Source organism: Uloborus diversus, chromosome 2, assembly GCF_026930045.1.
Source record: "Uloborus diversus isolate 005 chromosome 2, Udiv.v.3.1, whole genome shotgun sequence".
NCBI lineage: Eukaryota > Metazoa > Arthropoda > Arachnida > Araneae > Uloboridae > Uloborus > Uloborus diversus.
Genome location: NC_072732.1, coordinates 149,762,776 through 149,783,821, shown reverse-complemented (window position 1 = coordinate 149,783,821; position 21,046 = coordinate 149,762,776). Strand labels below are relative to the sequence as shown.

General features: G+C 34.4%; 1 protein-coding gene across 1 annotated transcript in view; it reads right to left on the bottom strand.

Annotated features, from left to right (window-relative positions):
* Window positions 1-12,624: 12,624 nt before the first annotated feature.
* Window positions 12,625-21,046, bottom strand: part of LOC129217408 (uncharacterized) — a 55,953-nt gene continuing 47,531 nt past the window's right edge. Inside the window, exon 3 of the mRNA XM_054851704.1 lies at window positions 12,625-13,847. Coding sequence (XP_054707679.1) covers window positions 13,436-13,847 — 412 coding nt within the window. The 3' untranslated portion in view covers window positions 12,625-13,435. The remainder of the gene's footprint in view (window positions 13,848-21,046) is intronic.

Sequence of the window (21,046 nt, the reverse complement as noted above, 5' to 3'; positions counted from 1 at the left end):
ATTTGGCAGCTTTTGAAAAAATACGCCAACGCGACCCGGTTACCGTAATTCTACCATTCGTATCGATGCATTCTGTATGCATCGATATTTCCGCATTATTTTTTCCCTTTTGTTTTCATTTGCAAAGAAAAAATTTCCATGCATTGGAGCCAAACATTTTACGCCAATTGAAAGAGGTCGCAGATTCCCAATTATCTAAAAAATCTCCCCAAACCTTAAATTATCGCCATAATGAATAATAGTATACCTACTTCTATTTTTCCATTTCCTATCTATTTGAAAACATGACATGGAATGCTTGGAAATTTATCACTTTATAACTGAAGCGAAAAACATGTTTCCAAAATTAAATTTAGATCGTTTAGATTTCAACGATGTATGAAAACAAATAATGAAATTGTAAAGCAACCCTTGTTGCCATTTTCGTCTAAAATCTTTTATTTAATTTTTAGCTCTAGTGAGTGAAATGGACGAGCGTAACTAGAGCAACTGTTTCAGAATATCGCAACAGACACACGTAGACCCTAATTTAGGACCATAGACATAGGCGGTTGGTGCACCAAAAAGATGGGGGGTCAAAAGAAATGTGCGGGTTAGGAAGCGTGGCCCCTGTAGATGTTTTTTTTTTTTTTTTTTGTAAAATTGGGCTCGATTAAAGGCTCATTCAATGATCTCCAAAAAATGAGTAATATGGACTCAAAAATCGGGACAAATGGTCCCCGTAGATTTTTCTCTTTCAATTCAAAGTTCGATTTTTATGAAATACTAGTGGTACCCGCACGGCTTTGCCCGCAATATAAAAATTAAAAGGTCTTTTGGTTCGCCTGTAAATTTTCTCGCCAATTGGCTTGTGCCCATGTTACGGTTCCACGTTATGATAATTCCGTATCTCGCCAAAATTGGCTTGTGTCCATGTTACGGTTCCACGTTATGATAATTTCGTAATTTACTCGTCAATCTTATGATATTTTTGTTCTTAAAATTGGAATAGAAAAAGAACCACATCGAATTTTCAAAAAATCGCTTCGAAGTGCGCACCCCCCATGCTACAAACTAACTTTGTGCCAAATTTCATGAAAATCGGCCGAACGGTCTAGGCACTATACGCGTCACAGACATCCAGACATCCTCCGGACAGAGAGACTTTCAGCTTTATTATTAGTAAAGAAGATAAGGAAATTCATTTATTTGGATTTTTTTGTTTTCACTTTCGTGCAATAAATTAATCCACACTATAAAAAAATCCTTTCTCAATCGATCATTAATTTATAACTTGGAGGGTAAGGCCCCTTTACTTTTGAAAGTGAGGGGGCTATTCCCCCCCCCTGTACGAGCCGCCGCCATCGACCACAGAAGTATGCAATTCTGTGAATTGGACACAATTTATAAATTTCGTCATTGAAAAGAATTCCATAATCTTGCTTTTGATTTCACAGATCGTACATATTTCGATAGCTTTGCGCGGTCAACTAGTTTTGACGATAACGTAAAAAAATTACTGGCTCTTGCAGAACAATGGGTCCAGTGATGCCTCTGCTGCTTTAAGCTTCCCTGCTGTAATTGTTGGTGACATCGCTGCTCACGTACTTCGCATTTCCAGAGCTCGAATACGCTACCTTGCGGTGATTTACAAAACTACCGAAAAAGGTAAAACATTGTGCTCCACGTGTACTTTTTGGAGTAAAACATCGTCAGTTTGTGATTCGTAGATTTTTTTTATTTATTTATTTACTTATGTGATTCATATCATTATTATTATCATTCGCAAAATCATAAATATCTGCTGAAAAACTGAATAAATATTTCTTATTTATATTATTCTGAGGGAATTTTAAAAAAAGTCTAAAGCTCAAAAGAGGATTTAATAACATTAGCTGAAGAGGTTTTCTCCTCCACCTGATTCAAAATTAATTTATTTAACTAGCATTATCACTACAAACTACGGTATCTAATTGAATCAGTATGCAACAAATATTCTTGAAAATATCGCAGAACGGAATGAAAATGCGAGGAAGAAGTTTAAATTTGGAAAAAAAACAAAATAATAATAATAATACTAATAATAATAACGTCTGAGAATTTTAATCGCCAAAATTGTGCGCCAACTTTTCTTTATTGCTTAAATTATACTAGACTAACACCAAAAGCGCATCTTTCTCAAATTTAGCTATTTCCTGTGTATTTTTCTGTATTTTACTCGTTTATTATGTAAACCAGCATAAAAAGTTGAGATTTGCACTCGTTTTCAAGATACAGAGCCAATTTGGGCAGTAAAATCTGTACCTCAGAGGCAGAAGGACGTAAGTCACATTACGAGAATTTTACAGGAAGGAGGAAAAACTTTTTTCTGGTTCATGCAAAGGATGGGACGTGTGCTGTTTTCACCCTAGTAAAAAACTGAAAATGATTTTTTTTTTTTTCCTAGAGTTACGTTTACATGGCTCGATGAGGAAAAGGCTTCTACATACAATACACCAATAAACGGAAAATTGCTGTTTTTGGACTTGCATCCGTCTGGCTCTAAGGTACAGAAATATCACAAATGCTCTTTTTTTCCTCCTCCCATAGAATCACCTCCCCTGGGAGCGTTCTAAACTTCAACCCCTGGTTGCAGAGTAGAAAATTTCGCTACACAAAATCCCAAATGAACTTCAAGAAATTTACGGTCCGGGGAGAGAAATGCCCAAAATGAACCTCTGTGAGTAGATCCACCCATTTTGCTCCCCCCCCCCCCCGCCGCGGTCATTCTGCTGGGAATAAGTTCGTGAAAGCTGTGAACAAAGATGGTTTTCCAATCTTATAGTATGGGAGCACAAAGTATTTTTCGGGATTTACTCGAACGTGTCAGATAAACATAGGGAGATACGTTACATCTAGTATCTACACCAAAAGTTGGCCATTTTAGCTGGTGGATGCGTCTAGGACATTCCGTCAGATTAGCTATTTTTTTTTTAATTTATTACTAATCTGACGAACTAAACAATTTGAGCCTGACGTTAAGGCGTGTGAAAATTACAAAAGTGAAAAAAAAAAATTAATTTGAACTTGGACATTTTGAATTCAAATTATGTTTTTCGCAATCACGAGCGTGTGTATGTAGGCGTGTGTGTTTGTGTGTGGGGGTATGTGCGTTTGTGTGTAGGGGTATGTGTATGTGTGTAGACATGAGTATTTGTGTCTGTGTGCTGGCATAAGTGTGTGGGTAGTTGTGTGTATGAATGTGTGTGGGGGGGTGTATGTGTATATGTGTGTAGGTATATGTGTTTGTGTCTGTGTGCAGGCATGAATGTGTGGGTAGTTGTGTGTGTATGTGTTTGTGTGTGTGTGTGCGTGTGTGTGTAGTTGTGTATGTATGCGCGTGTGTGTAGGACATGGATGCAACCTGGAGACTGTTTTCGCTATAGGAGCAGCATCGTGAGGAGCCGGTCGACGGTGATGGTGCGGAGGGTGGCGGTGGGAAAATAAAATGATAGGACATCAAAACAGTCAAGTGAGAACAATAATCAGGGTTCGTACGCTCCGGGAATTCCGGGAAAACCGGGAATTGTCAGGGAAAATGACACTGTCAAAAATGTCAGGGAAAAGTCAGGGAGTTTTCAAATTTTGTCCTCCAAATTTTTTTTTTTTCCCAAGGAATTAAGTACCATGAGATCTAATCTTCATTTTTATCGATGTATTTAAAAAAAATTGTAACAATTTTAGAGCAATAAAAAAGTGGCGACCCAAGAATCTTCAGCAGCCGCCATTTTTGGCTCTCAGTAGTTCCCAAGGAAAAAAAAAATCAGGTGAACAGGAATTATGCACAAACTCAACAGGAGAGAAGACAATTTACTGCTTCGGAAGCACAACCTGTAGATGGGAGGATCGATCGGGGAAAATCGTTTTTTTTTTCTTTTTTGATCGGAAAATCATTTCAGCTACGTATGAAACGTAGTCGCCATCTTTGGTCATTCACAAGATAGGAGTAGATACGATCCTAAAATGCCTAAGTTTCTAAAAACAAAGCAGAATTGGATGTTTTCTTTAATTGAAAACTGATGAAAATAACAAAAAATGGTCTGCAAATCGCTTTTCTATTATTATTATTATTTAAAATAATTTTCTTGAGAAGTGAAAAATTTTGTTCTTTAAACTTAATCTTATCCTCACTGCCTCGGACGCAAATGTGATAAAAACTTTAAATTGAATTGTAGCTTCATGAAGATTTATTATTTTTTAATTGTCTTCATGCGACAAATTAAAAAAGTTATTTCTTATTTTTGGGCATAGCCGCCATATTTGGTCATTCCCAAGATGGAAGTACACAAGACTTTTTAAGTGCCTAAGTTCCCGAAAACGGCATTGGATGTTAATTGCAATGCAAACTATTGAAAACAACGCAAATTGTGCCTTTTTTTCCGGATAATTTGTAATTATTTTCTGGAAAAATGCAAAATTTAATCTTCATAACATTTTTTTTGTTTTAATTGATTTAGACTCTTATGTGCTAAATACTGACTATTTTGCTTTTTTTGTAGTTGTTTAAGGATTATTAATTATTCATTACTACTTTTATACTACAAATCCAAAAATCTACTTATTATTTAAAATTTTTCACTTTGTCACCATATTTGATCGTTTGCACAATGGAAGTAGACTTAAATTTCCAGAAACAGAATTGGATGTTTATATCAACGTGTACTGTTGAAAATAACATTAAATGTGCAAAAAGTTATGAATTTTTGGAAATTAACTATTACTTTCTGGAAAAGAAAATTTGAAATTTTAATGTAAGCGTCCTTTAATATGTGAAAAAAAAAAAAGATTATTGGCATTGGCCTATGATCGGCGGATGTTGATTTTTGTTACTATGCATTACATGGTATGCCGATCGATGCAACAAGTTAATCATATTTATACTGAAATTTAGCTTTGCATTTTACTCAATATGTTTTGTGTAACCTACTAATAAGAAAATAAAAAGAAGTATTGTAAACCAAAAGCGGATGCTAAAAGGGTGCTGCAGGACTACAGCAAAACGCTATAATATTACGCATGACATCAAAGAAACGCTTAAATAAGTTGAAAGTACTCTGTTTTCAACAAATAGTAAACAAATTAAAACAATTTTGAACAAAATGTTTAAAAAAAACTTAAAATTTTGACAGCGAAAACAAAGGAAAAAAAATCAAAGTTTTTTTTTTTTAATCTAAGGGGTGAAGTTTCAGTTCTCCTGCATTGCTACTTTAAACAATTTTAATTATTTTGAAAATATTACTATTTAAGTTTAAATTTTGAATGAAGCGAGTTACCTGGAATTTTTTAAAAAACAACCTGGAAAACCTGGAAAAGTCAGGGAACTTTTTTTAACCAAAAGTGTATGAACCCTGCAATAAGCAATCGTGATTGCTCAAAAACCGTTTTCTCGACACTCTCGAGAGCGATTGATTTTTTTTAAAGGAAAAAAATAGAAGAATCATGAAAAACATATAAACTGGCCGATTTCAACGCAAGATCATGGATCAAGTTTAAAGTGTGCCCTTGCTCAGACAACATGATAGATGGCAGCAGCATCTATGAACAGTTCGATAATTTAGAACCAGATCAGAAGCAAAATAACTTCTGGCCTAACACGCCCAGAAGTGTAGTCTCACTTGGAAGAGTTTGTGACTACGAGCATATTTAACGTTCCCCAGTCACCCTTAATCAAGACGGTGGACCTTCGACCGGCTAGGAAATTTTTAACCGATATCAAAAAAGGAGGTTATGATTTCGTATTGCGGCTTTTTATGTGTGTTTTCGAATTGTTCCAACACTACTGGACCGATTTGAAAAAAAAAAAAAATTGTTTGGAAGGGTATACTTCCCAGATGGTCCCATTGTAATTTGGTGACCACGTGACAATCACGTGGTGTTCCTGTGATCGGTGTATTTTCACACCTAAGGTTTTGGCTTTCTCTTGAACGATATTTAATTCTCACGGCACATGGATGATTAATTTTCTCAACGCTGCGCCACATGGTAATTTTTTATTGTAGGTGTTACTAATGTACTTTTACCGACGCGTCAAAGCAGTAAATTAAATATACTTTGCTACTTTAACAGTTGAATCAATTACCTTAATATTTCATTTACTAATAAATAACTTTATTTAGGCACTAAAATATAAAGTTCTTTATTTAATATTCCAATTTTTAAATATATTTAGTGTTCGATTGAGGAGGAATTGTATACAGAACAACCCTTCCCCGCGATTAAATTTATATTCTCTAATAATATACATTACTAGCATTCCCGTTCCCGGCATTGCTCGGGTAATGGAATTAGCAGGGGTTAACAGTGCTTGGTGCACCTAGTTTCGAAAATCCCCTATAATAATTACTTATTACCTATAACTTTTTCTAATTTGGGGAGGATCCCGTGGCCCCTGAACTCCTTACATATATGCCTTTGTCCTTAACCGATCTTTAACTGTTATTAACGATCCTTTTAAAGTATTGATTATCTTTGCAAACACAGGCCATCCACATTTTATTGATATACCTATGTTTAAGCAAGAACTTCTTTGTATACAACATTTTTAGTTTTTTTTTTTTTTTCTGGTGCTAAAATTATTAAGCTGCTTGATGAACTGACTTTGGAGAAAGCTACATAACATTGGCCATGTGAAAAAAAGTCTTCTCTTAAATTGGTCCCTGCTACTTTTAATGTCTGTCCTTGTGATTTATTAATGGTTATTGCAAAGCAAACTTTAACAGGAAACTGTACTCTTCTAAATTCAAAAGGATAGTTCGCCTGTGATGATGTTCTTAAAAACTTCGTTTCTAGTTTTGAAGAAATGAAAGCAATAAACAGAAACATTATGATTTGACTTGAGAAAAGCCTCGAAGAACCACGTAAGAAACAAAAACAATATCAAATTTATAGTTCGCTATCGACCAAAAGTTGAGATGAAGTACTGAATAATGATTTGAATGGAGGAAAGCCTTCGAAAATAAGGGATTTGAATTCAATGACAGGTTTTAATTTCTCAGAAACTGAGAGGTTTTAATTAATTTCTCCCGAACTAATTGAGATTTCGAAAAATCCTTTCTTAGTGGTTACTTTCGTAATCATGCGGACATGCCTGCCAAATTTCAAGTCTGTAGCTTCAGCGGTTTCGGCTGTGCGTTGATATATATATATATATATATATGTATATATATATGTATATATATTATCTCAGGACATTGATTTTTATATATTAAGATAACTGTGTATGATTTCTGAAGTTTGACCAATATTCTAGATTTACTATTTCACGATGCCGCCAGTTCAATTTGAAGGGCGGCAATTAGCAGGCTAAAAAAAAATTTTTGAAAAAAAAATAGAACCGACTTCAAAATTGCTCTAAAAAGTGAAAAATAATTTTATTCTTTAAACACCATCGATAATACTTTTAAACATAATTTTTGAAGTTGGCGCAAAAACGATCGATAAAATCATTCACAGCCATAACTCAACTACAAGTATCAATTTAACCAGGTCCAGTTTCTTCACTACCACATGCATTACGCATTGATGACAGCATATTTGAGTAACGATATAAATATGTCGTTCCTAACTTTGGATGATTTTTTGATAAAAATATGAACGAAGCATGGTTACAATGGATTTTACTTTTTGTTTTTGCGCCAACTTCAAAAATTATGTTTAAAAGTATTCGGAACTCCAGCGCTCGAATACGCTACCTTGCGGTGATTTACAAAACTGCGAATGCAACTAAAACTTTGCCACGTTGCGTTCCATGTGTGTCTGTTGACGTAAACACAGGCAGTTTGTTCTGAATATTTATTAACGCAATCGATGTGTCTTAGTTTGCTTTCAGCTACAGAAATTAATTCGTCCCTTAGTAGTATTCTCGAGCTCCTCAAAATAATGTTAGTTTTCATTATTTCCTTAATAATTGGTGAAAGCGAAAATTCTGGATTAACAAACTTGGATAACGTTATACAAGGTAAAAAAATTTATTGTTTTGTATGAATTTGTAAGAATATGGGAGTTTTTTTAATCTTAAATTAATTAAACTTACCATATTTTACAGCAGCATTTAGTTGGAATGGACAGTATGCAAAATATTTTCTTGAATATATTATCGTAGAACAAAATGAATAACCGAGAAAGAATTTACTTCATTCCTTTTATTCTCAGCTGAAAGGTTTCGCCAAATTTGTTTAGGGTTATAGTTTTGGTATAGTGCGAGCAAAGTAGCCTTGGCGAGATTTCGAGTTTTTAGTTAAACCATTTTTAATTTTTATCATGAGTGGAATAAAATGGTAGTAAGATTACAGAATTCGATAAGTGAAAGGAAATAATGGTCAATCAACTGAAAAGAAAACTACCACCATATATCCGTGAGAATTTTGTTGATGATTTGCATAACATGACACAATTAAATCGTAGTTCAGAAATTCGAGAGAAATAACTCGGCTACAAATGGAAAACAATAAGCGCTAGCCAAGCAAGGCAAAAAAGTAGCATCTTCTTTCGATAACAATTTGTAATGTCATACTGAATTTTCTAGCATTAATTGTTATTCTTGTCAGGCCACAATTATTATTTAGTTTTATCAAGAATTGATAAATATCGAATTCAACATCGTGGAAATAGCTGCTTAGAACTACGAACTACGTAGTTTGCATTAATCTTTGACGTTTAGTAATGATTCTTGAATTCTCATTTCTTTCTACGTGGTCCAGAATATCCACAAGACTTTGAAAATTAATTTAAAAAGAATAAAGCGAAAAAATGATACGTACGAACAAAAATCACAACACTTTTAGCATTTTCTTCGTTACCATGTGCGTTTGTTTTAGTTTTCAAGTCCGCCATTAGACAGTGACTTCAGTGCCCCCTATAGTTCGTTGGAGTTGCGAATTATCGATGGTGTTTAAAGAATAAAATTATTTTTCACTTTTTAGAGCAATTTTGAAGTCGGTTCTATTTTTTTTTTCAAAATTTTTTTATTTCATTCTTTTTAGTGTAAATGTAGATATTTCAGTAAAATTAAGAAGTTCGGCTCTATATCACTGTATTGCTTTAGAAAAGCCTTTATTCAAAATTATCATTACAATTACTGTTATATGGCACCAAACTTTTATAAAAATGAGTTTCATATTGTCGCGTAGAGGAAGATAGCGAAGACAATGTGAAAGCCAAATGAAGCGAATACTCGTTAGTCTCAACTCGAGATCTTTATTCAGAACCACGAAGAACGTTACATCTGCTTATATACAACTTGAGAAAGTGCTGGAACTTTCCAGACTCGGAAAGATGCAGAAATTAATAGAACATTCGAGAAAATAGGGGAAACAGTAGAAAGGAAATTTTAGTAAAATTCACTTCGTCTTAGTCGGGATTTGAACTCGGGTCGCTCGTGTTGGAGGCGAGAATTCTACCACTGAGCCGCCGTTTTCCACGGATGAAAAGTGCGAACTTCGCTACGATATCATTTGGAAATTGCATAAAATTTACTGTTTTTTGCCCATAACTTTTTTTCTAAAGAACAAATATGGTCAAACAAAGTAATGGGACCTAAGTTGAGCCATCCCCTATCCATTAAAAAAAGAATCATCAAAATCGGTTCACTAGGTGAGACGCTATGAGTGGACAAACAAAAAAAAAACATACATACGGTATGAACTGATAACCGCCTCCTTTTTGAAGTCGGTTAAAACAAGAAGTTCCGTCTAGAACTAGACGAGCCTACTTTCCCGTATACCCATACTACTTTCTAGTACCTGATCAATATTCTCAAAAATAGCTAAAATCGCAAATTTTTTCAAACATATATTTTTTAATATTTTAAGCTGATTTCTAGGAATAAAATATTCCTTACTTTTCTTCAAAAAAACGAACAAATAAAATAGCAGCACCTTTTAAACAAAGCAGCTAATACACTTCTTTCCATTAAAAAATTTTTTTAACAGCTTTCAAAACGAAAAAATAATAATAATAAGTTCATTAAAATAAATACATCATATAAAAAAAATCGTTTCTTTTCCCCCTGTTGCCAAAAATAATTTTTTTAAACGAATTAATGCACTTACCAAAATAAAAAAAAAACAATAAAATGTCAACTTAAAGAAATAACTTTCATTGTCAAAAAAAAAAAAATCGTCTGCGCATATTTTTCGAGTTTATTCACCGAAAACTAAATACCTAAATTAAAACTTTAGCATGAAAATAAAAACAAATCATATCAACAATAATTATTTCACAGTTAAAACCACAGCAGCGGAGTCGGAGTCGGAGTCAATCTCATTTTGGGATAAAAGAGTCGGAGTCGAATATCCAAGAATCGGAGTCAGTCATTTGTCCTCCGTGTATAAATGTTTGCCAAAGCTACGAAGTCAGAGTCGAAGTCGGGGAGTCGGAGTCCGATTAATTGTCGGGAACAGGAGTCAGAGTCGGTGTCAGGTGCCCCTAAATTCTCGGAGTCGGAGTCGGGAGTAGGTCGTCAAGAGCTATTTCCAACAAAGTTTGTTTGAAGTAAATCCGCCTTTAAGTTCGGAATCTATATTGACTTTCAGTTTCCCCTTAGGCGCTAATGTTAAGAGATTTGAACTGTTCAAAATTGACCGAAAACTTGTTCAAATCAAAAAGATATTTTCGATACATGTTTTTTATCAAAAGTTTTTCCCTACAAAGTTTGTTTGAAGCCAGTTCGCTTCTAAGTTCAAGATTTATTTTTGATTTGAATTTCCCCGTAGGCGCTAATGTTAAGTTTTTTTGAACTGTTCAAAATTGAACGAAAAATTGTTCAAATCAAAAAATAAATTATGGGAATGCGATGTCCTCGCCGAGATCTTTCTAACAAAAAAAAATTTGTTCGAATCGGACTATTCATTCAAAAGTTATTAGGGGGGGACAGACAGACAGACCGACAGACAGACAGACCGACAGACAGACCGACAGACATTTTTCCCCATCTCAATACCCTACTTTCCAATTTTTAATTTTTCAATATTTATCTAACTATTTTACGTATTTATTTTTGACTTTTTTTTGTTTTTCGGGATATTTTTAAGATGTATTAAGCCTTCTTTCATGCTTTTTTCTTCTTTCTCTGATTTTTACTGGGAAAGTAGGCTAAAAAAGGAGGAAGTTCTGAACTCGTTGAATTTGTTTTTTCTTTGTACAATGTTCCATAAATACTCGAAGACACCTGTGCCCAGGGGCGTGCACAGGGAGGGGGAGGGACACCTGTTGGTCCGGGCCCGAGCCTGGAGGGGGCCCAATATTCATGTAATTAACGGTGAAATATAGGGGTAAACAATATGGAGAGGGGCCAGGAAAAGTCATTTGTGATGTGCTCCAAAATTTTTGTGCACGCCCCTGCCTGTATCGATAAGGAAAAGTCTTTCTTTGTTTGAAACAGCATAGTTCCTCGGCGGTCTAATGTTCATCAAGTTCAGGTTTGATGAAATTGAAGGAATTCTTCAAATATCATACTCACATTTAAATCGATTTGTACTTTATTAACTTTGTATATCGTCTCACTTAGTGAACCGGTTTTTTATGCTTTTTTTTTTTTTTTTTTTTTGTTTAGTGGTGGTTTTGTTTAGGGATGGTCTAACTTAGGTTCCAAATCTTTGATTTGCCCTATTTGTTCTTTAGGGAAAAGTTAAGGGTAAAACAATAAATTTCATGCAATTTCCCTCACAAACGATTAAATATAAAACCCATTGATAAACAAAAGCCATAAAACTAAGGTTTATACTTTCTTTACATATAGTTAAAGAAAGTACTAAAAATATATATTATTAAGAGTAATGATAATGAAAATTTTGAATTAAGGATTCTCTAAAGCAAACATAAAATTCATTCTAGTGGAATTTTTAATCTTCATCTATAGTGGGACCATGTGAAAAAACACGCGACTTTTATCATGAGTTACATGACACTAATTACGAAACATAAATTACAATTTACAATATTACAATTCTAAAATTTACAATTTTACAAATTTAAACTTAAAGCGATTTCGTTTTTTTTTTTTTTTTTAGTGACTTGTGCATTTGCTTTCGGAAAGCAAAACTTTGATAAAGTTGAACAAATGATGAAGATAATTTTTTTTTTATACATAGTTACGCATTTGAAAAAGCCTTTCTTCACAGTCGTCGGAAGTCTCCGAGACGCTCACCGTGTTATTTACACCGCTAAAAAACAAAAAATAAATTACTTTTAAATTAAAAAAAAAACGACTTCAAAAAAAAAAAAAAAAAAAAAAAAAACAGGAACTAAAAAGCAAAAAATAACTGATTATACTTACATTCTATTTCCTACCCAAACATAGAAATGAAATTTATTTTACAATTCCAATACAAAAAATCAACTAAACTAAACACCGAATTATAAAATAAACACTGATTTAAATTACTATACGATAAATTATTTTAAATACCTAACTAACTATATACGATCTCTTAATTTTCCTGCGTGAAGATGCGATTAATTATCGACTAAATCCGAAATACGATATCCTTCAAGACATTCGTAAAACCAGGTATTCTGCAGTGATAAGGCCTTGTAACGTGTGCCGACTAAATTGTAACAAAAATAATCTTGACAACCACATAATCTAGTGAGTTTATTTAATGATGATGGAATTTGAAAGCATGGAAGTGCATGTGTTTTCGATACATTAGAGAAATGGAGAAAATGTTCAAAAATGAAAATTAAATGGAATGCTTAAGAAAACAACATAAATATGTCTCAAGTATAAATATTTTTTACCCAAATACAGGTTACCAAAAAGGCAAGGCGAGACATTTTGTTCAGTAGTCAAGAAAAAAAAGATCAACCGCATAAAAGTAATTATAATAAAATAAAATAAAATTATAAAAACAATAATCACAGTTAGTATCTTCCTCGGATCAGGATCTCTGAGGTAGGACATCGCTTCGGATCTTTATCAGGGTGTAATATAAATAGAAAAGACACTAAAAACCCTCTTTTAAATTCCGTAAACAAACATTGCCGTATTAGTGTAATAACCTTAGAGCAGGAATCGAAATGGAGGGAGCAAGTCTAATCATCGCCTTAGCAAAAGCTGACCCAAAGGTTCCAAGTCACGTGACTCCACAACGACGAATGGATGGCACGTTACGTGAAACAAGCAAAAGAAACCTGGTTTCTTTCAATGCTTTGCTTTAAAATCTATCACGTGACTTGGGGTCTTGATTTCATGAATGAAAGTCTTCACTCCCTCCATTTTATTCCTTCTCAATGGGAATAACTGATTTACCGCTCTAGTTTCTAGTTACGCAATAGACAGCGCGACTTAAATTAACTTTGTATTGTGCAGTTTATATCTCTTTTATAGTTTTAAACGGCGCCATCTGTTGAGTAACTAGATTAACAGAGCCGTAGATCGCCCACTACGCTGATGCCACTGCAGCTCCACTTGATATTTTCACATATGTTCCTCGTATTCAGAGCCTTCCAGATGACGAATTTCAGCCTCATAAACCATTTTGCATAGCTCCATTTTGATCTTTGCCTGATCTACGGGCGACAAACGCTTTACAGTCTCAGACATACTCAAGAAGAACATCTCGGTTTCGTCCAGACTAGAAGGTTGCCTGTCAAAAGCTCTGTAATCTTTGCGATAGTTGGGTTTTCGGCGACCCATCATCTGTTGCATAAAATCGGAGGGTTCGATATCCTGATCTTTCTTGGAACCGGAAACCATGCTCGACGTTTCCGGAATGATGATTTCTGGGCTGTCTTCCCTTTCGGATATTTCTATGCTGTCCATGTTTATTTCATTGTACGAGTTGGAAATGTTACTCGAAGAAGAATGGTTCTCCAAATCATGTTCAGACCTGGATGGGAAAATGGAAATATAGATTATTATAAATATCAATTTTACCATTCACATGTTTTCAATTTGTATCTATTAATCCCAAATGTCATCAAGCTTGGCAATGTATGGCGACCAGTGGCGGATGGGGCCGGCGGGCAGCCGGGCAAATGCCCGGTGGGCCGCCTCGGTTTGGGCCGCATTAAATCTTTCAATTGAATAGTACAAAAAAAAAGCTTTTTTTTTTTTTTTTCATTTTTTCTTCCTTAAAAAAACTAGTGAAAAAAATCTGTCGCCTAGAAAATGCGAAATCAAACCACTTTGCGACATTGGAAAATCTAAAATAGGTTCACTAATTTTTGTAAACGGATTTCAAATCTTTGTAAAACTCTTAGGAAGACCCTTGCCTTCTTTTTTAAAAAAAAACCGTCGACTCGTACATGACGAAAGCCTTCTTTTTCTTCCATTGTGGACCGGCCCACCACGCACTCGGCAATCGATTAGCACCCCACCTCATTAGCCCTTTCATTGATGATAGTCGATAACCATTTCACGGCCATCTGTGTACAGGGGACAGGGACCAGTACAGGAACACTACTTGGGACGGGACGGCAAAAGCAGTTTGCGGAACGGAAACAGCTCTTTTTCATTCGAAGATGCAAAGAGAGAGGAATTTTTCCCGAGAGTGAAGCCGAAGGCTGAAGGGTCGGGATTGTTTCCTGGAATTCTTTTCAGTAATTTTTGCTTTAGGGTAACTGAGGATTATACCACACCTACCACTTCCTTTTTTGTGGCTTTAGGGATTCGCGCGTTGAAACTTGTAGGCACTGGCAATCTATTTATTTTTTCTCCAGCAGCTTCGAGGCAACAGGACTGAAGAATGATGGAGTCTTTGTAACACGTTTTAGCTGTAATTAAAAATCCTTTTAAAGTTATAATGAAATTGAAATTCATTTTGATGATTCAAACAAAGGATTTTGAAGAGCAAGTTTGGTTCGTAAAAAAATTTACTTATTTCTAAAACTTTTACTTTAGTTATCCATTACCGCTTTTAATTTATAAAAATGTTTTGGAGACTTTTGTTATTTATACTATCATTTCCAGGGCCGGATTTACATTTTAGTTGAAAGCTATTGCTTATAACGAAAAGTTGTGTGAGTTGTCGTTCCTAAAAAAAAAAGTGGAAATACTTGAAAAAAATCAATTTCATTTTCAAATGCTTGAAATGATGCAAAAATTTGGCTACAAGCCTTGAATTTTGAAATTTCTAACAAATTGGAGTTGATAAGGGGGAGGAGTGCCAAAATATGTTAAATTCAGTGTGTGCTTCAATGTATGTTCGTCAAAGTATGCTTCAATTTTATTTCTTACTAAGAGTATAAATTATGAATTGTTCAAATGGGCAGTATATTACTCTCTTGCTACCTATTTTCTAAGTGTGTACCCTATTTCTTTTAAAGCAATTTGTAGATGGGTTGCAGGGGTGATTAAAAACTAGCTGTATCGAAAGTCCATGAGCGCAAGTAACAATGCATTATCCTTTATCCTCCCTCGCTCTTTCTCTCTGTCGAGTGCCTCATCGATGTGTCGACCCCTAAAAAATTTTACTGTGTATTATCTCAACTTGCAAGAGTACATAATTTGAAAAAGTTTTGTTTGCCTACTTTTCCCCCGAATATTTTTGATTCCAATCTTCCTTTATATGGCTCAGGCATCGCAGCGTTCCTATATTCCTATATTTTCCTATATTTTCAGTTTCCGCTTCCTTTTTTTTTTTTTTTTACTTTTCCCCCGACTATTTGCTACTGCATTTCCGCGAGCGACGCGCAGACGCCATTTTATCTAAGCAGGGCTCCCAAATGGTCCGCTTTTCCCGCCAAAGTTCGTTTTTTATGGTAAAGTCCGCTTTAGACCGCTTTTTAACATTTCAGTCTAATTAGTCCGCTTTTACATAGTTTTTACTTAAATATCACATTTTAAAAGTTTTTTCATTTCGTTAAAAGTTACTGTACACCCAAACACGCCGCCGCAGCGCGTGTTAAACCAAGTTCGTACGCCCATTAAAAAAACCTTGAAAGGTTATTGGAAAAAAAAGGTCTTTTTTTTTTCAAGTGCTTGAAAACCTTGAAAATGTATGAAAAGTTTCTTTATTACTTGAATTCTTTCGAAAATCATTGGATTATGTTTCAATAGTGCAATTTTCTGAACATATATATATTCGATTTGATTTATCGCGAAAAATTGCTTTCGTCTTTAAGGTTTCAATCCCTTTGCATCTTGTTAATATTTTGATGTTTTTACAATCCAAAGTGATTTTGACATGACCTTAGCTTAGCTTATTTTTCGTTTAATTTCAATAATTAACGAAGGAATGATTTTGGAAACTATGGCAACATTGAACTTACTCGGATTTTGCGGAAAAATGCTTCTCGCGTTTGAAATTTCAATCCTTTTGCATCTTGTAAATATTTTGATGTGTTCCACAATTGGAAGTTATTTTAACGTATGCTACCTTAGTTTAGTTTATTTTTCGTTTAATTTTGGTAATTAAAGAAGAGAAAAATTTGGAAACCATGACAACATTCAACTTATTTGTACTTCGCGGAAAATTGCATCTCGCGTTTGAAATTTCAATCCTTTTGCATCTTGTAAACATTTTGATGTTTTTGACAATAGGAAGTTATTTTGACATATGCTGATATAGATTAGCTTATTTTTCATTTAATTTCAATAATTAACGGGGGAATTATTTTGGAAGCCATGGCAACATTGTACTTACTCGGATTTCGCGGAAAAATGCTTCTCGCGTTTGAAATTTCAATCCTTTTGCATCTTGTAAATATTTTAATGTGTTCCACAATTGGAAGTTATTTTGACATATGCTACGTTAGGAATTATTTTGGAAACTGGCAACATTGAACTTACTCGGATTTCGCGGAAAAATGCTTCTCGCGTTTGAAATTTCAATCCTTTTGCATCTTGTAAATATTTTGATGTGTTCCACAATTGGAAGTTATTTTAACGTATGCTACCTTAGTTTAGTTTATTTTTCGTTTAATTTTGGTAATTAAAGAAGGGAAAAATTTGGAAACCATGACAACATTCAACTTATTTGTACTTCGCGGAAAATTGCATCTCGCGTTTGAAATTTCAATCCTTTTGCATCTTGTAAACATATGCTGATATAGATTAGCTTATTTTTCATTTAATTTCAATAATTAACGGGGGAATTATTTTAGAAACCACGGTAACATTGAGCTTATTCGGACTTCGCGGAAAATTGCTTCTCGCGTTCAAAATTTCAATCCTTTTGCATCTTGTAAACATTTTGATGTATTTGACAATTGGAAGTTATTTTGACATATGCTGCTATAGATTAGCTTATTTTCCATTTAATTTCAATAATTAACGAAGGAAATATTTTTAACCCATGGCAACATGAACTTACTCGGATTTCGCGGAAAAATGCTTCTCGCGTTTGAAATTTCAATCCTTTTGCATCTTGTAAATATTTTGATGTGTTTCACAATTGGAAGTTATTTTGACATATGCTACGTTAGTTTAGCGAATTTTTCGTTTAATTTCAATAATTGACGAAGGAATTACTTCGGAAACCATGGTAACATTGAGCTTATTCAGAATTCTCAGAAAATTGCTTCTCGCGTTTGAAATTTCAATCCTTTTGCATCTTGTTAATATTTTGATGCTTTTTACAATCCAAAGTGATTTTGACATGACCTTAGCTTAGCTTATTTTTCGTTTAATTTCAATAATTAATGAAGGAATTATTTTTGAAACCATGGCAACATTGAACTTACTCGGATTTCGCGGAAAAATGCTTCTCGCGTTTGAAATTTCAATCTTTTTGCATCTTGTAAATATTTTGATGTGTTCCACAATTGGAAGTTATTTTAACATATGCTACCTTAGTTTAGTTTATTTTTCGTTTAATTTTGGTAATTAAAGAAGGAAAAAATTTGGAAACCATGACAACATTGAGGTTATTCGGACTTCACGGAAAATTGCATCTCGCGTTTGAAATTTCAATCCTTTTGCATCTTATAAATATTTTGATGTGTTCCACAATTGAAAGTTATTTTGACATATGCTACTTTAGATTAGCTTATTTTTCATTTAATTTCAATAATTAACGAAGGAATTATTTTGGAAACCACGGTAACATTGAACTTACTCGGACTTCGTGGAAAATTGCTTTTTGTGTTTGAAATTTCAATGTTTTTGAATCATGTAAATGTTGAAATATTTTTCCCAATCGAATGTTATTTTCCCATATGCCACCTTAGATTAGCATGTTTTATGTTTAATTTAGTAGAAAATAAATGTTTTATGGGAAACATGCCAACATTGAACTTGGTTCGTGAAAATATGCTTCTGTGAGCTTTCAATAGTTTTGCATCTTATAGATATTTTTATATTTATGACAATTAGAAGTTCTTTTGACATGATAAGTTTTAATTTTTATTTAAATAACTAAAAAATTATTAATTTTTGTGTTTAATTCGAGTTTATTTAGTTTTTCAAACTTAATTTTGATTATTCTTTGCTTATTTTCGTTTATTACTGTTTTTTTGTGTGTGTGGGGGGGGATATTAAATTTAAATAATTTAGTACATAGCATTTTAAAGTAGTATTTGTATATGAAACAAAGTTGAAGTATGTAATTTCATCAAGTTGAATTTGTGTACATCATTTCATTGTCATGATGCCTGCTGTTGTTCTTCTCATGTGCCAGCTAGGCTGGCAATTTGGGGTGCGCTGCTTCATTTTTCCAACCGCACTGTCATTTGGTGTGAAGTCCGACTTCCACAGTACACACATGTCATAAGGACCAGTTTATAGGGTAGGCAATCATTCACAGCATAACATTAGATTCACACAAAGAAAGGACAAAAGAAAGTACGTCCATGCCCGAGCCGGGATTCGAACCCGGACCTTCCTGTCGCAGTCAGACTTCTCTGACCACTAGACAAGGCAGGCGGCATGATGCCTGCTAAGGGTTGATTTGTTCCCCCCCCCTCCCCCCATAAAAGTTCAAAGCACTCATGGCCCTGCAATCATGGAGTAATTTTTTAATGTAAGCTTTATGATTCTTGAAAATATACTTTGAATATGAAAATTGCAAAACTAAGCCTCATGTGATCTGCTTCCCTTTGTGATTGAGCATTTCAGACATTTTTAGGAAAACTTTGAATACAGTAGATCTGTTTGGTGTGTGATAGATTCATATCGGTTTTGAAGGGTATAATGCTATTAAGAAGCATTACAAGACAGAAAAACACAAAAATAATTTTAAACTAAGGAAAGATGAAGCACAGCTTCATCTATCCTTCTGTGAGACTACCAGCAACCCCCCCACCTCCCATCCAAATGTTTGTGTAAATAATATTATTATTCAATGGATAAAAAGAACAGTTGGGCAGAAGATAAAGGAATTGTATCATTAAAAATCTCAGTATTATGGTTAATTAACAAATTATCTTCATGGATTTAGCAGCAGGCAGCTAATTTGCCTTTTGGTGCTTCCTTGAAATTAAATGAATGGTCCTCCCAAGGTCATCTTTTTAATCCTAACTGGTCCTCTTTAGTCCTCTTTTTAATTGAAAATGGTCTCCTTCCTTTTCTAAAGCTAAAATGTGTTGAGTGGCCTGTACCATGTTTCTTCCTGAGTGGAGCAGCGTTTGACTTTAGCTCGTCTCTGCAGCTCAATTCTGAGCCCATGAAGCTCCTGCGCAAGTCCTCAAAACTTCACTTTCGAACTCGGCGTCGATGAACTTGGGCGATCATGATGGGCGCATGGGCTGTGTAGGTTTTGATGATGTCATTCTAGGAAGGGCTCTCCGGCCACTTACCGTTTCAGGTCTCCACACGCACGATTTTTTTTCTTTTTTCGGAACTTTGTGTTTGGCTACGGTTGCAATTATTGCTACTTGCGGGATAGCTCATCTCAACTTCGATTGTTTTGGTTTTAATTGTGTGGAATGTAGGTGCTGCATTTCGCGTATCAACTAAACGTTCATTTTAATAATAATGCCTCCGAAGAGGCCGCACAGCCAAGTTTTCAAAGAAGAATACGCAAAGCTATTCTCGATTTTAAAAGAATTGAGGAAGTCGGAAAGACATGCACACTTTGGGGTCGTTCCAGACACAAATTGGGTCGGCTTTGCGGCCCCTTCACAAATTTACGCATCGTAAAAGCGGCCCCATTCACAAAATTCCACATTCAAAAGCAGCTCATTCACAAAATAAATATACAAACAACATAATAGGGTAAATCTGGAGCTATCATTTTTTTTCCAACCGGAAAGCTACCGGACCAGCAGCTACGTGTGAAACATAGTCGCCATATTTGGTCATTCACGGGATGGAATCAGACAAGATGCTTAAGTGCTTAAAATTCTAAGTACAAAGCAGAATTGTATTTTTAGACTTATTTATGCGTATGTATTGCACTTATGTCAGGTAGTGTTATTACATGTTTGTAATCAAATAGTAGTGCAGTCGAACCTGTTTATCTCGAACCTGCCTATCTCGAAAACCTCTCTGGGTCGAAGTTTTTCATTTTCCCTGCACATAAAGTATTAATTCAATGTTTTCCCCCATGTTTGTCTTGAATGAAATTTTCTGAAAACCTGCATAACTCGAATTTCGACTTAAGTGTCTTTCTTGAATTCCATCCACAACAATCTTTATTGACTGGAATTTGGAGACAGAAAGCACTTTTCTTAATATTAGCAGTCACATAATCCTCCAGAATTAAAACTTTATGTACAAAAAGCAAGTTTTCCAGCAATTAAATCCATTCTGAAACTGAAAGGAAGGGGACATTGTTGATTAGTAAAATTGCTCTCAAAGTTTTACTTTCGAGTCATTGCTCCAATTACTTATTTTTAGAACTTTTTTCAAAACTTCTGTATCTCGAAGCCTCCATATCTCAAATTTTTCTTATGTGCCGTAAAATTCGAGATAGACAGGTTCGACTGTATTGCATTTTGAGAAAAAATGTCCTACTGGCCTGCCTTGTTATAAGAATTCCTGTATGTCCTCTTTTTATTTTCAAAATGTTCCTATATTTTCCATCAAATTCCTATATTTTTTTCAGAAAATTCCTATATTTTCTATCCAATTCCTATATTTTTTTCAGAAAATTCCTATATTTTCCTATATTTTTGTTGGCAAATGTCACTTCTATCCCTGTGGCTT